The sequence below is a fragment of the Oncorhynchus clarkii genome, chromosome 14 (assembly GCF_045791955.1).
Source record: "Oncorhynchus clarkii lewisi isolate Uvic-CL-2024 chromosome 14, UVic_Ocla_1.0, whole genome shotgun sequence".
Taxonomy (NCBI): domain Eukaryota; kingdom Metazoa; phylum Chordata; class Actinopteri; order Salmoniformes; family Salmonidae; genus Oncorhynchus; species Oncorhynchus clarkii.
Genome location: NC_092160.1, coordinates 7,301,565 through 7,319,348, shown reverse-complemented (window position 1 = coordinate 7,319,348; position 17,784 = coordinate 7,301,565). Strand labels below are relative to the sequence as shown.

General features: G+C 43.0%; 3 protein-coding genes across 15 annotated transcripts in view; all 3 read left to right on the top strand.

Annotated features, from left to right (window-relative positions):
• Positions 1-17,784, top strand: part of LOC139366191 (protocadherin alpha-C2-like) — a 216,337-nt gene that overhangs the window by 140,448 nt on the left and 58,105 nt on the right. The window contains exon 1 of one of the 13 annotated variants that reach the window (XM_071103403.1): positions 62-2,543. The exons of 10 other annotated variants lie outside the window; for them this stretch is intronic. In XM_071103403.1, coding sequence (XP_070959504.1) covers positions 174-2,543 — 2,370 coding nt within the window. In that variant the 5' untranslated portion in view covers positions 62-173. Of the gene's footprint in view, positions 1-61; positions 2,544-10,605; positions 13,031-15,256; positions 17,627-17,784 lie in introns of those variants that run through there. 2 more of the 13 variants (XM_071103399.1, XM_071103402.1) reach the window with 2 other exon arrangements.
• Positions 3,501-6,090, top strand: LOC139365761 (protocadherin alpha-4-like). The gene is made up of 2 exons (XM_071102845.1): positions 3,501-5,870; positions 6,055-6,090. Exons 1-2 carry the CDS (start codon positions 3,501-3,503, stop codon positions 6,088-6,090), a joined length of 2,406 nt encoding a protein of 801 aa, XP_070958946.1.
• On the top strand, positions 7,018-9,749 carry LOC139365760 (protocadherin alpha-2-like). The gene is made up of 2 exons (XM_071102843.1): positions 7,018-9,387; positions 9,735-9,749. The coding sequence occupies exons 1-2, from the start codon at positions 7,018-7,020 to the stop codon at positions 9,747-9,749; spliced, it is 2,385 nt and encodes a 794-aa protein (XP_070958944.1).

The window sequence follows — 17,784 nt, the reverse complement described above, 5'->3', positions numbered from 1 at the left end:
CCTCCTTTCAGAATGAAAAAAGAAAAGTGTCACCAGCTTTGTGAAGAGAAACACCATTAGACGGAGACGGGTGGGCTGTATTGGATCTCTGATATACACATAACGGATCGTTTTGTGGTTTTAATGGATATGCGATTTTGACTTATGGATTAATTTGTTTTGTACACGCAGCGATGGGTTGTCGAAGACAAAGAGAAAGCGTTTGGATTCAGTGCGTCGCGTTGCTTTGTTTATTTGACTGGTCTGTAGCGCAGATCTCTTACTCCGTTTCAGAGGAGGTGGACAAAGGCAAGTTTGTGGGGAATCTCGCTAAGGATTTAAACCTCAATATACAGGAAATTGAGTCGAGGGGTCTAAAGATTGTTTCCGGTCAGAGTAAGAGGTATTTCGAGGCTAATCTGAAAACAGGAGTACTGTTCGTTAACCAGAGAATAGACAGAGAAGAGCTTTGTCCGAATACGGTAAAGTGCTCTCTAAATATACAGGCCATATTGAGCCATCCTGTGTGTCTTCATCGCATTGAAGTAAATATTATTGACGTAAATGACAATGCACCGTCATTCCTTGAACAATATCATACATTTAACATTTCAGAATCTTCTTCACCCGGTGAGAGATACCCTCTACCGATAGCGAATGACGCAGATACCGGCAGTAACTCGGTAAAGAGCTACAAGCTGAGCCCGAATGAACACTTTTCCCTGGATGTACAGAACGGCGGAGACCAGAGTGTGTCTGCTGAGTTAGTGCTGCAGAAAGCTTTAGACCGAGAGAAACAGCCCGTTATTCAGCTCACACTGACCGCTGTAGATGGTGGAAAACCTCCCAGATCTGGGACGTCACAAATCATTGTTCACGTAATAGATGTCAATGATAACTCGCCAACATTTAGCAAATCACTCTATAAGGTCCGTGTCAATGAAAATGTATCGTTAGGGACACAACTATTGAAGTTAGAGGCTACAGATTTAGACGAGGGTCCACACGCCGACATTTTATATAGCTTTATGAAGCGTGGAAATGTGAACTATGCAGACATGTTCTCCATAGATTCACAAAGTGGTGCGATTACTGTCAAGGCGAATTTAGATCACGAGGAAAATGCAGCATATGAGCTACGTGTGCAAGCGACGGACCAAGGCCCCACGGCCCGCAGTGGTTATTCTAAAGTGTTGGTTGAAGTTATTGATATCAATGACAATGCTCCCGGAATATCTGTGACGTCATTAATAAACCCAGTAAAGGAGGATGCTGATATAGGGACCGTGGTTGCCTTGGTGACAGTTACAGATAAAGATGGAGGTAAAAATGGCTTCAGTAACAGTAAACTTGTAGGGTCTGTTCCTTTCAAACTGATGTCGAACCACAAAAACGAGTATTCGTTAGTGGTCGACGGGCATCTGGACAGGGAGTGTGCTACTCAGTATAATGTCACCATCACAGCTAAGGATGAAGGGACCCCGCCTCTCTCCAGCACCAGAGTTATTACTGTAGACGTTTCTGATGTGAATGATAACGCTCCTCGCTTCTCAGAACCAATTATTAATGTTTATGTTAAAGAGAACAGTCCGGTAGGTGACGTCATTTATACGATGTCTGCTTTTGATCCTGATTCAGATGAAAATGCAAAGATGACGTATTCATTATTAGATAAAAGTGTTCCAATATCACCATCTGTAAATATAAACTCAGATGCAGGACATATAGTCAGTCTGCAGTCTTTTAACTATGAGGAGATAAAAACTTTCCAGTTTAAAGTTCAGGCCACAGACTCTGGTGTTCCTCCTCTCAGCAGCAACGTGACTGTGAACGTTTTTATTCTGGATGAGAATGACAACAGTCCTGGGATTCTCGCGCCCTATTCTGAGCACGGCTCCGTTAACACTGAGAACATTCCCTATTCTGCTGAAGCGGGCTACTTTGTGGCCAAGATCAGGGCAGTAGACTCCGACTCTGGTTACAATGCGCTGCTTTCTTATCACATCTCTGAGCCCAAGGGAACCAACCTCTTCCGAATCGGAACCAGCACCGGGGAACTAAGGACTAAGAGGCGAATGAGTGACAATGACCTGAAAACTCACCCGTTGGTCGTGTTGGTTTCTGATAACGGAGAACCCTCACTGTCAGCGACTGTGTCTATTGATGTAGTGGTGGTTGAAAGTACAGGTGAAATCCAGACTGAATCCAGAAACGTACCAAGAAAGGAGGAGAGCTTCTCTGATTTAAACCTGTATTTGCTGATCGCCATTGCCTCGGTGTCAGTGATATTTTTATTGAGCCTGATCAGTTTAATAGCTGTAAAATGCCACAGGACAGACGACAGTTTCAAAAGGTACAGCGCACCAATGATCACCACACACCCTGACGGGAGCTGGTCTTACTCTAAATCTACTCAGCAGTATGACGTGTGTTTCAGTTCAGACACACTGAAGAGTGACGCAGTGGTTTTTCCCGCACCGTATCCACCTGCAGATGCAGAACTGATCAGTATTAATGGAAATGACACGTTTAACAGCACTCAAACGTTACCCAACAAAGACAAGGTAAGAGTAATATCCGTCACGAATGTGTAAATGTCTTTTAAACTCCAGCTTTGTTATTGCAGTTTTGGGGATAATGACAGACATTTATCAAACGGTTTCAGAGTTGTCATACAAATGTTTGCATGGAAAATTGAGTTTTTGGTATCGTATAAGAATATTTCTGGGAATAAATTGAGAAGAAATGTGCAAAATAACATCGCTTTGAAAACACAGACGCTCTCCGTAGTGCTGAAACAGTTAGCGTCATTTGGTTTCGAGGGGCAGAGGCCTTTTCGGGTCGATAATTTTAATCGTTGAAAGTGGAATGGACATTTTCAAGTGATGTAGAAAGTTGGTTTGAAATGTATTTTTTTTTTAGCTCTCTGCTTTGTCTTCCCCAGGAACATTCAATCTGGCAGTTTTCGGTATGGGCGATCAATAGGGCCTCCTGTATTTGGTTTTTTGACTCTTCGACAGCTGTCCTCATTACTAACCTTTACCTTTATCACCACGACGTTAAATGACTATTGATACTCATTTTAATTGTTCCCCAGTGTTTGCCGTTTTTCGCGTCCCAACCTGAGCACCTGTATTCAAACTGGACTCTAACATGTGGTTGATTCATAGTTGATACAACATTGGCCACATGATACGTACACAGTCATGTTTGCTATTTGCTTGCTACTATCACAGTAAGTTAATGATGTGGTATAAAATGTTGAATTAAATCAAACAAGTAACACATGGTGTCGCTATAGACCAGGAATGGGAGAGTGGTCACTTATATTCCATGACTCCTCCTCTCTGACAAAAAAAAACCCACCGTCACGTGTCCGGAGCGCTTTGTCAAGAGAAACACTCTAATGGTGGTGAGAGGAAGAGGGCTGGGTCGTGTGGATCTCTTACTTTACGGATTTTTGTGGTTTCAATGGACATGTCACTTCTATTTCTGGGATAATACGTTTCGTACAAGCAGCGATGGATCGTCGAAGACAAAGAGAAAGTGTTTGGAATCATTGCGTCGCCTTGCTTTGTTTATTTGGCTGGTCTGCAGCGCAGATCTCTTACTCCGTTTCAGAGGAGGTGGACAAAGGCACGTTTGTGGGGAATCTCGCTAAGGATTTAAACCTTAATGTACAGGACCTGGAGTCGAGGGGTTTAAGGATTGTATCGGGACAGAGTAAGCGGTATTTCGATGCCAATTTAAAAACAGGGGTTCTGTACATTAACGAGAGGATAGACCGAGAGGAGCTTTGTTCGAATGTGATAAAGTGTTCGGTAAACATACAGGCCATATTGAGCCATCCTACGCAGCTCCACCGCATTGAGGTGAATATTTTAGACGTTAATGACAATGCACCATCTTTCCTTGAAAAATTATATTCATTCAACATTTCTGAATCATCATCCACAGACGAGCGATATCTTTTACCGATAGCAATCGATTCAGATACCGGCAGTAACTCAGTAAAGAGCTACAAGCTGAGCCCGAATGAACACTTCTCCCTGGATGTACAGAGCGGTGGAGAGCAGAGTGTGTCTGCTGAGTTAGTGCTGCAGAAAGCTTTAGACCGAGAGAAACAGCCTGTGATCCAGCTCACACTGACCGCTGTAGATGGAGGAAAACCTCCACGATCTGGGACATTGCTGATAGTAGTGAACGTAATTGATGCCAATGATAATTCACCCACGTTCAGTCAGCCGCTGTACAAGGTTCGCGTTAAAGAAAATGTTCCGTTCGGAACTAAGGTGATTCAGCTAAATGCCACAGATGTAGATGAGGGAGTCAACGGTAAAGTTGTATATTCCTTTATCAAACGTGGTAATGTGAACCCCTCTGATATGTTTGATATAAATTCAGACACTGGAGCAATCACAGTTAAGGGAAATGTGGATTACGAGGAAAGTCCTGCATATGAAATTCGCGTGCAGGCGACAGACCAAGGCTCATCACCCCGTAGTGCACACGGGAAACTGTTAGTGGAAGTTATTGATTTGAATGACAATTTCCCAGAAATATATGTGACGTCACTCGCGAGCCCCGTGAAAGAGGATGCTGAGATAGGGACAGTGGTCGCCTTGGTAACAGTCACAGATAAAGATGGAGGTAAAAATGGCCTCACTAACAGTAAACTTGTTGGGCCAGTGCCCTTTAAATTGAAATTGAATTATAAAAACGATTATTCATTAGTGGTTGATGGGCCTCTTGACAGAGAGAGTGCTACTCAGTACAATGTCACCATCGTAGCTACGGATGAAGGGACTCCGCCTCTCTCCAGCACCAGCGTTATTACTGTACACGTTGCTGATGTGAATGACAACGCTCCTCGCTTCTCAGAACCCGTGATTAACGTTTATGTTAAAGAGAACAGTCCGATAGGCGACGTCATTTATATGATGTCTGCTTTTGATCCTGATTCAGATGAATATGCAAAGATGACGTATTCATTATTAGATAAAAGTGTTTCAATATCATCATCTGTAAATATAAACTCAGATACAGGAGATATAGTCAGTCTACAGTCTTTTAACTACGAGGAGATAAAAACTTTCCAGTTTAAAGTTCAGGCCTCAGACTCTGGTGTTCCTCCTCTCAGCAGCAACGTGACTGTGAACGTTTTTATTCTGGATGAGAATGACAACAGTCCTGGGATTCTCGCGCCCTATTCTGATCACGGCTCCGTTAACTCTGAGAACATTCCCTATTCTGCTGAAGCGGGCTACTTTGTGGCCAAGATCAGGGCTGTAGACTCCGACTCTGGCTACAATGCGCTGCTTTCTTATCACATCTCTGAGCCCAAGGGAACCAACCTCTTCCGAATCGGAACCAGCACCGGGGAACTAAGGACTAAGAGGCGAATGAGTGACAGTGACCTGAAAACACACCCATTGGTCGTGATGGTTTCTGATAACGGAGAACCCTCACTGTCAGCGACTGTGTCTATTGATGTAGTGGTGGTTGAAAGTACCATTGAAATCCAGACTCAATTCACAAACGTACCAAGAAAGGACGAGAGCTTTTCCGATTTAAACCTGTATTTGCTGATCGCCATTGCCTCGGTGTCAGTAATATTTTTATTGAGCGTCATTAGTTTAATTGCTGTAGAATGTTACAGGACAGACGACAGTTTCAGAAGGTACAGCGCCCCAATGATCACCACACACCCCGACGGGAGCTGGTCTTACTCTAAATCTACTCAGCAGTATGACGTGTGTTTCAGTTCCGACACACTGAAGAGTGACGTAGTGGTTTTCCCTGCACCGTATCCACCTGCAGATGCAGAACTGATCAGTATTAATGGAAATGACACGTTGAACAGGACTCAAACATTACCCAACAAAAACAAGGTGAGATTTCTACATAAACTAACCTATACATCTTATGTAGAAGCATCTTTGTATACTCCTCTGAACTCTCAGTCAAAGAATATTGCTTTCAAAGTTGCTATTACGTTGAAAACATCCATCCACTCAAGAGTTTTTATCTTGGCTTTGTTTTTCACTGTGTGAATGGCCTCCTGGCTTCATAAAGGGAGTGTTGCTGTCCATGGTTCTGAAAGTGCGCTAAACTTCAGAGCTGAGCGTTTAAATGTGCCTAACCCCAGCAAAGTCGTAAGTATGTAGGGTAGAGTGAGAAAAAAGACAGGAACGTATTCAACGTATGGGAAATATACAGATGCATCATTTTTCAGATTGATGATATAGGCTACACAACCGCTATTGACATTATTAGCCTAAAGGTACATATGCCTATTGTGTATCCATGTCAACCGCATTTGTTTCCAACGGACTATTTTCAGTAAGCGGTGAAAGCCTACCGCGTGCTTTCCATGGTGCTGAAACCGTTTTTGCTCTCCGCTAATGGGAGCAGTGTTCTCTTTAGATGAACGCTTGTTACTGGTGTAATGGAATGGATGCAACGTTTTTCTCACTTTGCAGTCTATAGCGCATCACACTGTTAACCCCTTGAGCTTTGTATGTCGATATCCCTTCGGTCTTTACTCCTCGTTGATTGTTCTAGCTTCTGTCAATGTGATCAGAACATGACCATCTGAGCATTTGTTTCATTATATTGGGTTGACCTTTCGTGAACTACCTTCCCGTGTTTTGCATTGAACAGAACGCTTGTCCTTTAAAGACATAGGCATTTCGTGTAGCGGATGTCCAACACGAGACTGTCCACTGGAGTTTACCTCCGTATTCTAACTAGTCAAATAATATACACTCTTATATTACATGAGTAATATAGGCTGTAAACAACACACGATGTCGCTATAGACCACAGAATTTGATATTCTATGACTCCTCCTCTCTGAATGAAAAAGAGAATAGAGTCACTAGTCCGAGCGCCTTTGTCAAGAGACACTCGAATGGTGGTGGGACTGAGAGGGCGGGGTTGTGTACAGAATCTCTCTAACTGATTTATTTTTATTTTTTAGGTTTCATTGATATGTGAATATTTTCTATTGGATTAATTTACTTTGTACAAACAGCGATGGGTTGTCGAAGACAAAGAGAAAGCGTTTGGATTCATTGCGTCGCGTTGCTTTGTTTATTTGACTGGTCTGCAGCGCAGATCTCTTACTCCGTTTCAGAGGAGGTGGACAAAGGCACGTTTGTGGGGAATCTCGCCAAGGATTTAAACCTTAATGTACAGGACCTGGAGTCAAGGGGTCTAAGGATTGTATCGGGACATAGTAAGCGGTATTTTGATGCGAATCTGAAAACAGGAGTACTGTTCGTTAACGAGAGAATAGACAGAGAGGAGCTTTGTCCGAGTACGGTAAAGTGCTCTCTAAATATGGAGGCCATATTGAGCCATCCTATGCTTCTCCATCGCATCGAGGTGAATATATTAGACATCAATGACAATTCTCCGTCATTCATTAAAAAGGTTGCTACTTTTAACATATCTGAATCTTCATACCCCGGCGAGCGATACCCACTGCCAATAGCGAATGACGCAGATACGGGCATTAACTCGGTGAAGAGCTACAAGCTGAGCCCAAATGAACACTTCTCCCTGGATGTACAGAACGGCGGAGACCAGAGTGTGTCTGCTGAGTTGGTGCTCCAGAAAGCTTTAGACCGAGAGAAACAGCCTGTGATCCAGCTCACCCTGACCGCTGTAGATGGAGGAAAACCTCCACAATCAGGAACGCTGCCTATTGTTGTAAATGTCATAGATTCTAATGATAATTCACCCTCATTTAGCAAGCCGCTGTATAAGGTCAGTGTGCCTGAGAATATACCTTTTGGGACTACAGTCTTAACACTTAGTGCTACTGATTTAGACGAAGGACTACATAGTGAACTTGTGTATTCATTCGTTGAGCGTGGGAATCTGAATCCTGCTGATATGTTTGCCCTAAATCCAGACACTGGGGAAATGACTGTAAAGGCGAATTTGGATCATGAGGCAAATGCTGCGTATGAAATCCGGGTGCAAGCAACTGACCAAGGTCCCTCACCCCGCAGTGGTTATTCTAAAGTGTTGGTAGAAGTTATTGATGTCAACGACAATGCCCCTGAAGTCTCGGTGACGTCACTTATGAGCCCAGTGAAAGAGGATAGTGAAATGGGGACAGTGGTCGCCTTGGTAACTGTGATAGATAAAGATGGAGGGAAAAACGGCCTCACTAACTGTAAACTTGTTGGCTCTGTTCCTTTTAAACTAAAGTCGAACTATAAAAACTATTATTCGTTAGTGGTAGATGGGCCTCTTGACAGAGAGAGTGTTTCTCAGTACAATGTCACTGTCACAGTTACGGATGGAGGGACCCCGCCTCTCTCCAGCACCAGCGTTATTACTGTGCGCGTTTCTGATGTGAATGACAACGCTCCTCGCTTCTCAGAACCCGTGATTCATGTTTATGTCAAAGAGAACAGTCCGGTAGGTGACGTCATTTATACGATGTCTGCTTTTGATCCAGATTCAGATGGAAATGCAAAGATGACGTATTCATTATTAGACACAAGTGTTTCAATATCATCATCTGTAAATGTAAATTCAGATACCGGAGATATGGTCAGCTTGCAGTCTTTTAACTATGAGGAGATAAAAACTTTCCAGTTTAAAGTTCAGGCCACAGACTCTGGTGTTCCTCCTCTCAGCAGCAACGTGACTGTGAACGTTTTTATTCTGGATGAGAATGACAACAGTCCTGGGATTCTAGCGCCCTATTCTGATCACGGCTCAGTTAACTCTGAGAACATTCCCTATTCTGCTGAAGCGGGCTACTTTGTGGCCAAGATCAGGGCTGTAGACTCCGACTCTGGCTACAATGCGCTGCTTTCTTATCACATCTCTGAGCCCAAGGGAACCAACCTCTTTCGAATCGGAACCAGCACAGGGGAGCTAAGGACTAAGAGGCGAATGAGTGACAATGACCTGAAAGCTCACCCGTTGGTGGTGTTGGTTTCTGATAGTGGAGAACCCTCACTGTCAGCGACTGTGTCTATTGATGTAGTGGTGGTTGAAAGTACAGGTGAAATCCAGACTCAATACAGAAACGTACCAAGAAAGGAGGAGAGCTTCTCTGATTTAAACCTGTATTTGCTGATCGCCATTGCCTCGGTGTCATTCATATTTTTATTGAGCCTCATCATTTTAATAGCTGTAAAATGCCGCAAGACAGACGACAGTTTCAGAAGGTACAGCGCCCCAATGATCACCACACACCCTGACGGGAGCTGGTCTTACTCTAAATCTACTCAGCAGTATGACGTGTGTTTCAGCTCAGACACACTGAAGAGTGACGTAGTGGTTTTCCCCGCGCCGTATCCACCTGCAGATGCAGAACTGATCAGTATTAATGGAAATGACACGTTTGACAGGACTCAAACATTACCCAACAAAGAGAAGGTAAGATCTCTACATAAACGAGCCTATTTGTCTATTGAAATATTGCTTCATAAATTACTCCTTTGAACTCCCCATAGTTAAAGATAACTGTTTTCAAGGTTCCTCTTAGCTTGAAAAGAGCCTTCCACTTCAGAGTTATCACATTTGATTTGTTTCGCACTATGCCTTTGGCCTCCTGGCTTCATAAAGCGAGATTTGCTGTCCCTGGTTCTAAAGGTGTGCTAATCTTCTGAAATTAAGATTCGCGCGAAGCGTTGAATGCTCTCTGACGTATGAATGAATGGCTGCCCATGACACTTCTCAATAGTGTTTAATCTTCACGAATTTGTGCAATTTTCTCACCCTAGCATTTGTATACGTAGAGTATTGAGAGAAAACAAGGTGGAACATATGGAAAATGTAAGTATGCATCATATTGCATATTGAGTATATAGGCTACATAATTATCATCGACATTGAACGCCTAAAGGTGTATACTATCGTATATTTGTCAATTTCAACCGCGTAGACCTATATTTGTTTCCAAATGTCTATCTATGTTCAGTAAGCGGTAAAATCTTACCGAATGCTGTCCATGGGGTTGAAACCATTTTTTGATCTCTGATGATTGGGACACTGTTTTTTTTAGGTAAAACTTGTCACTGGTGTAATGGAAGAGATGCAATTTGGGAATTCACGTTTGAGGAGTGTTTCTTTGCAGTCTTGAGAGCGTCACGATGTTAAAACCACTTGAGCTTAGCATAGCAATATCCCGTGTGAGTCTTTAGTATGACTTCTGTCATTGTTATCAGAACATTACTGTGTGAACATTTATTTTACTATATGTGGTTGACTTTTCTTTAGCTACTTTCCTGTGTTTTGCATTGATCAGAACGTTTGTCCTTTTAAATACATAGCTAGGCATTTCGGGTAGTAAATGTCCAACACGAGTATTCTCAGTATTCTAACGTAAGTGAAATTGTAACAACAAGTGAAATATGTACTATACGATCTTATTTTACATGAGTAATATAGGCAATGTATAACAGTAACACACGGTGTCGCTATAGACCACAGAAATGAATGTCGTCGCTGATATTCTATGACTCCTCCTCTCTTAATAAGAAAGAGAAAAGCGTCACCACTCCCGAGAGCTGTGCGATCAGAAAATCTCGAACGGTGGTGAGATGGAGAGGACTTGGCTGTGTACAGGATCTCTCCAATAGGCTTTTGGGAAATTCATGGATATGTGACTTTTCTACTGGGATAAAAAAAAATACACGCAGCGATGGGTAGTCAACGACAAAGAGAAATCGTTTGGATTCAGTGCGTCGCGTTGCTTTGTTTATTTGACTGGTCTGCAGCGCAGATCTCTTACTCCGTTTCAGAGGAGGTGGACAAAGGCACGTTTGTGGGGAATCTCGCTAAGGATTTAAACCTTAATGTACACGAACTGGAGTCGAGGGGTCTAAGGATTGTATCGGGACACGGTAGGCCTAAAAGGTATTTCGAGGCGAATTTGAAAACAGGAATTCTATATGTTCAGGAGAGGCTAGACAGAGAGGAGCTTTGTCCGAATACGGTAAAGTGTTCGCTAAACATACAGGCCATATTGAGCCATCCTACGCAGCTCCACCGTATAGAGGTGAATATCTTTGACATAAATGACAATGCACCATCTTTTCGTGAAACCGTGAAATTATTAAATATTTCAGAATCCTCATATTCCGGTGAGAGATTCCTTCTACCGGTAGCTAATGACGCAGACACGGGCAGTAACTCGGTAAAGAGCTACAAGCTGAGCCCGAATGAACACTTCTCCCTGGATGTACAGAACGGTGGAGAGCAGAGTGTGTCTGCTGAGTTAGTGCTGCAGAAAGCGTTAGACCGAGAGAAACAGCCTGTGATCCAGCTCACCCTGACCGCTCTAGATGGTGGAAATCCTCCAAGATCCGGAATGTTACAGATTATTGTTAACGTAATGGATGTAAATGACAATACGCCAGTATTTAGCCAATCCCTTTACAAGGCATGTGTTTCTGAAAACGTTGCCTTTGCGTCATCTATATTAACAATCACCGCCACTGATTTAGATGAGGGGGTAAATGGTGATCTTGTTTATTCTTTCATTGAACGGGGACATTTTAACCCTGCCGATATATTTTCCATAAATTCAGACACAGGTGAAATTAAAGTTAAGGGGAAGTTAGATTATGAGGAAAACGCTGCATACGAAATTCGTGTGCAGGTGTCAGATCGTGGGCACTCTCCTCGCAGTGCCCATGGTAAAGTGTTAGTGGAAGTTATTGATGTCAATGACAATACCCCTGAAATATCAGTGACGTCACTTATGAGCCCGGTGAGAGAGGATGCTGAGTTAATGTCTGTGGTCGCCTTGGTTACAGTAAATGATAAAGATGGAGGTCAAAATGGCCTCACCAACTGTAAACTTGTAGGCTCTGTCCCTTTCAAACTAAAGTCGAACTACAAAAACGATTTTTCTTTAGTGGTAGACGGGCCTCTTGATAGGGAGAGCACTGCTCAGTACAATGTCACCATCACAGCTACGGATGACGGGACCCCGCCTCTCTCCAGCACCAGCGTTATTACTGTAGACGTTTCTGATGTGAATGACAACGCTCCTCGCTTCTCAGAACCAATTATTAATGTTTATGTGAAAGAGAACAGTCCAGTAGGTGACGTCATTTATACGACGTCTGCTTTTGATCCAGATTCAGATGAAAATGCAAAAGTGACATATTCATTATTAGATAAAAGTGTTTCAATATCATCAGCTGTAAATATAAACTCAGATACAGGAGATATAGTCAGTCTGCAGTCTTTTAACTACGAGGAGATAAAAACTTTCCAGTTTAAAGTTCAGGCCTCAGACTCTGGTGTTCCTCCTCTCAGCAGCAACGTGACTGTGAACGTTTTTATTCTGGATGAGAATGACAACAGTCCTGGGATTCTCGCGCCCTATTCTGAGCACGGCTCCGTTAACACTGAGAACATTCCCTATTCTGCTGATGCGGGCTACTTTGTGGCCAAGATCAGGGCTGTAGACTCTGACTCTGGCTACAATGCGCTGCTTTCTTATCACATCTCTGAGCCCAAGGGAACCAACCTCTTCCGAATCGGAACCAGCACCGGGGAACTAAGGACTAAGAGGCGAATGAGTGACAATGACCTGAAAACCCACCCGTTGGTCGTGTTGGTTTCTGATCATGGAGAACCCTCACTGTCAGCGACTGTGTCTATTGATGTAGTGGTGGTTGAAAGTACCATTGAAATCCAGACTCAATTCACAAACGTACCAAGAAAGGACGAGAGCTTTTCCGATTTAAACCTGTATTTGCTGATCGCCATTGCCTCGGTATCAGTGATATTTTTATTGAGCCTGATCAGTTTAATAGCTGTAAAATGCCACAGGACAGAAGACAGTTTCAGAAGGTACAGCGCCCCAATGATCACCACACACCCTGACGGGAGCTGGTCTTACTCTAAATCTACTCAGCAGTATGACGTGTGTTTCAGCTCAGACACACTGAAGAGTGACGTAGTGGTTTTCCCCGCACCGTATCCACCTGCAGATGCAGAACTGATCAGTATTAATGGAAATGACACGTTTGACAGGACTCAAACATTACCCAACAAAGAGAAGGTAAGCTCTCTACATAAACCGGCCTTTACATTTCATATTGAATTATATATGTTTTATTTACTCCTTTGAACTCGCAGTCAAAGAATATTGTTTTCAAAGTCGCTCTTACTTTGAAAACAGCCATCCTCTCCAAAGTTTTCACATTGGCATTGTTTTGCACTGCGCGTGTGGTTCATGAAGTGGGCGTTGCTGTCCATGGTTCTGAAGGCGCGCTAAACTTCGAAGCTAAAGATACGTGCCAAGCCTGCAATGCTTTGTGACTTGTGATTGGCTTTCTATGATGCTATAGGCTACAGAAATGTTGCACTTCTCAAATGTGTAAATGTGTCAGTCCCCAGCAAAGTGTAATGTGTGTATAGGATATTGTGAGTAAATAGGAAGTAACGTATACAACGTATGGGAAATATACAGCTTATATCTCCCGAGTGGCGCACCGGTCTAAGGCACTGCATCTTAGTGCTAGAGGCGTCACTACAGACTCTTGTTCGATTTTAAGCTGTATCACGACCGGACGTGATTGGGAGTACCATAGGGCGGCACACAATTAGCCAAGCGTGGTCAAGTTTAGGGTTTGGCCGGAGTAGGCCGTCATTGTAAATAAGAATTTGTTCTCAACTGACTTGCCTAGAAAATAAAGGTTGAGCAAAAATAAAAATGAGGCTACATTGATATTTGGCTACACAATTGATTATGACTTTGTCACCCTCAAGGTGAGTTCTTGAGCCATGTCTACCGTGGCTTTCCCTTTAAAAGGTCTATGTTCAGCAAGTGGGGAACTCCTAGCACAGTCCATGGCACTGAAACCGTTTGTGCTCTGATTAGGGGCAGTGTTCATTTAACATTGAATGCGGTTACATGCACACAATAATGCTATTATTGTGTATAGTCAGATTCATATATTAGTTTGATTAAAACGTTTATATGCTTTGCAAGAATAACGATTTCCCTAATAATCTTGTTTCCGTGAACACATTTGAAATTAGGCCAGCTGGTGGCACTCTGATACGTGCAGAAAATATCTAAATAAACGTTCTACCACAGCTAACATGTTATTTTTGGGGAGCATATTTGTTCAGACATATAGTTAGTTCAGACATATAAAGTTGGTATGTTAAAACTACCTCTAAGAAGCGTACATTCAGTTGATCTGAACTCACTTCACTCTAGATAAATTGGGAGGCTCGCTCAGCTGGTGCTAGCACATGCGCAGATCAAACACACAGCTGGAACGCCAATTCAGGTGTTTACATGTCCTAATAAATCGAAAGATCGCTCAGGAAACCAGGTGTATTAATCGGCGCATGCTTACTTCCGATTTTGACATTGCACTCATTAAGATACGTCTTTACATGACGATTGCATAATCTCCCGACTGCCATAATCAGTTTAATATCGAATGATTAGTGTGTAACGCATGCAAACGTATTGATACCTTTCACTGGTGTAATGGAATAGATGCAACGTGGACATTTGTTCATGAGTATTGTGTATTTGTAGTCTCGAGAGCATTAGGTAGCCTAGTGGTTAGAGCGTTGGACTAATTAATAACCAAAAGGTTGAAAGATCGAATCCCCGAGCTAACAAGGTAAAACTCTTTCGTTCTGCCCCTCAACAAGGCAGTTAACCCACTGTTTCTAGGCCGTGATTGAAAGTAAGAATTTATTCTTAACTGACTTGACTAGTTCAATAAAGGTCAAATAGAATGGTAGACCCTTGAGCTTTCCGTGTCAATTGCCTTGAGTTTTAGTCCGCGCTACTCCTCTTTGATTGCTTTAGCTTCTGTCGTTGTTATCAGAACACGACCATGTGAAGATGTATTTCTTTATGTGAGGTTACTTTACTTGCATGTAGCTACGTTCCCTGTGTTTTGCATGTGACAGCACATTTGTCCTTTTTAACACGTGGGCCTTTCGGTGAGTAAATGTCCAGTGTGATATTGTCGACTTGAGGTCATCGCAGTATTCCAACAACAAGTGAAATGCAAGTGGCACACGGTGTCACTATAGACCACAGAAGTAAATGAAGTCACTGATATTCCATGACTCCTCCTCTCTGAAAGAAAAAGAGAATAGAGTCACCAGTCTCGAGAGCTTTGTGATGCGAAACACTCGAATGGTGGTGAGACGGAATGGGCTGGGTGGATTTTTAAAAACATTTTACCGGTTTTTAGGTTTCGTGGAAATGTGAATATATTCTGTTGGATTAATTCATTTTGAAAAAGCAACCATGGGTTGTCGAAGACAAAGAGAAAGCGTTTGGATTCAGTGCGTCGCGTTGCTTTGTTTATTTGACTGGTCTGCAGCGCAGATCTCTTACTCCGTTTCAGAGGAGGTGGACAAAGGCACGTTTGTGGGGAATCTCGCTAAGGATTTAAACCTTAATGTACACGAACTGGAGTCAAGGGGTCTAAGGATTGTATCGGGACATAGTAAGAGGTATTTTGATGCGAATCTGAAAACAGGATTACTGTTAGTTAACGAGAGAATAGACAGAGAGGAGCTCTGTCCGAGTACGGTAAAGTGCTCTCTAAATATGGAGGCCATATTGAGCCATCCTATGCTTCTCCACCGCATCGAGGTGAATATTTTAGACATCAATGACAATTCTCCGTCATTCATTAAAAAGGTTGCTACTTTTAACATATCTGAATCTTCATACCCCGGTGAGCGATACCCACTGCCAATAGCGAATGACGCAGATACGGGCAGTAACTCGGTGAAGAGCTACAAGCTGAGCCTAAATGAACACTTCTCCCTGGATGTACAGAACGGTGGAGAGCAGAGTGTGTCTGCTGAGTTAGTCCTGCAGAAAGCTTTAGACCGAGAGAAACAGCCCGTTATCCGGATCACACTGACCGCTGTAGATGGAGGAAAACCTCCACAATCCGGAACGCTGCCTATTGTTGTAAATGTCATAGATTCTAATGATAATTCACCCTCATTTAGCAAGCCGCTGTATAAGGTCAGTGTGCCTGAGAATATACCTTTTGGGACTACAGTCTTAACACTTAGTGCTACTGATTTAGACGAAGGACTACATAGTGAACTTGTGTATTCATTCGTTGAGCGTGGGAATCTGAATCCTGCTGATATGTTTGCCCTGAATTCAGATACAGGTGAAATGACTGTCAAAGGACATTTGGATCAGGAGAAAAACGCAGCATATGAAATACGTGTACAAGCAACTGACCAAGGCTCCTCACCTCGCAGTGTTTATTGTAAAGTATTAGTTGAGGTTGTTGATGTTAATGACAATGCTCCTGAAATATCAGTGACATCATTAATGAGCCCAGTGAAAGAGGATAGTGAAATAGGCACGGTAGTCGCCTTGGTGACAGTGATAGATAAAGACGGAGGGAAAAATGGCCTAACTAACTGTAATCTTGTTGAGGCTGTTCCTTTTAAATTAAAGTCGAACTATAAAAACTATTATTCCTTAGTTGTAGATGGGCCTCTTGACAGAGAGAGTGTTTCTCAGTATAATGTCACCATCATCGCTACGGACGAAGGGACCCCGCCTCTCTCCAGCACCAGCGTTATTACTGTGCGCGTTTCTGATGTCAATGACAACGCTCCTCGCTTCTCAGAACCAATAATTAATGTTTATGTTAAAGAGAACCGTCCGGTAGGTGACGTCATTCATACGATGTCTGCTTTTGATCCAGATTCAGATGAAAATGCAAAAGTGACGTATTCATTATTAGATAAAAGTGTTTCAATATCATCATTTGTAAATATCAACTCGGATACCGGAGATATGGTCAGCTTGCAGTCTTTTAACTATGAGGAGATACAAACTTTCCAGTTTAAAGTTCAGGCCACAGACTCTGGTGTTCCACCTCTCAGCAGCAACGTGACTGTGAACGTTTTTATTCTGGATGAGAATGACAACAGTCCTGGGATTCTCGCGCCCTATTCTGATCACGGCTCCGTTAACTCTGAGAACATTCCCTATTCTGCTGAAGCGGGCTACTTTGTGGCCAAGATCAGGGCTGTAGACTCCGACTCTGGCTACAATGCGCTGCTTTCTTATCACATCTCTGAGCCCAAGGGAACCAACCTCTTCCGAATCGGAACCAGCACCGGGGAGCTAAGGACTAAGAGGCGAATGAGTGACAATGACCTGAAAGCTCACCCGTTGGTGGTGTTGGTTTCTGATAACGGAGAACCCTCACTGTCAGCGACTGTGTCTATTGATGTAGTGGTGGTTGAAAGTACCATTGAAATTCAGACTCAATTCAGAAATGTGCCGAGAACAGAGGAGAGTGTCTCTGATTTAAACCTGTATTTGCTCATCGCCATTGCCTCCGTGTCAGTGATATTTTTACTGAGCCTCATCAGTTTAATAGCTGTAAAATGCTTCATGAATGACGACAGTTTCAGCATGCACAGCGCCCCAATGATCACCACACACCCCGACGGGAGCTGGTCTTACTCGAAATCTACTCAGCAGTATGACGTGTGTTTCAGCTCAGACACACTGAAGAGTGACGTGGTGGTTTTTCCCGCACCGTATCCACCTGCAGATGCAGAACTGATCAGTATTAATGGAAATGACACGTTTGACAGGACTCAAACATTACCCAACAAAGACAAGGTAAGAGTTATAGGTCAGTTAAAACTTAAATCTGTTTTTCTCCCTTTGTTTAGGCCTACCAAGTATTCTGCATTGTTTTGCTTATGCTGGTTATAATGACGTTGTTTTGTTACTCGTTTGAATGATCGGTTTTATTTTAGAACGTTCTGAAGTTGTAA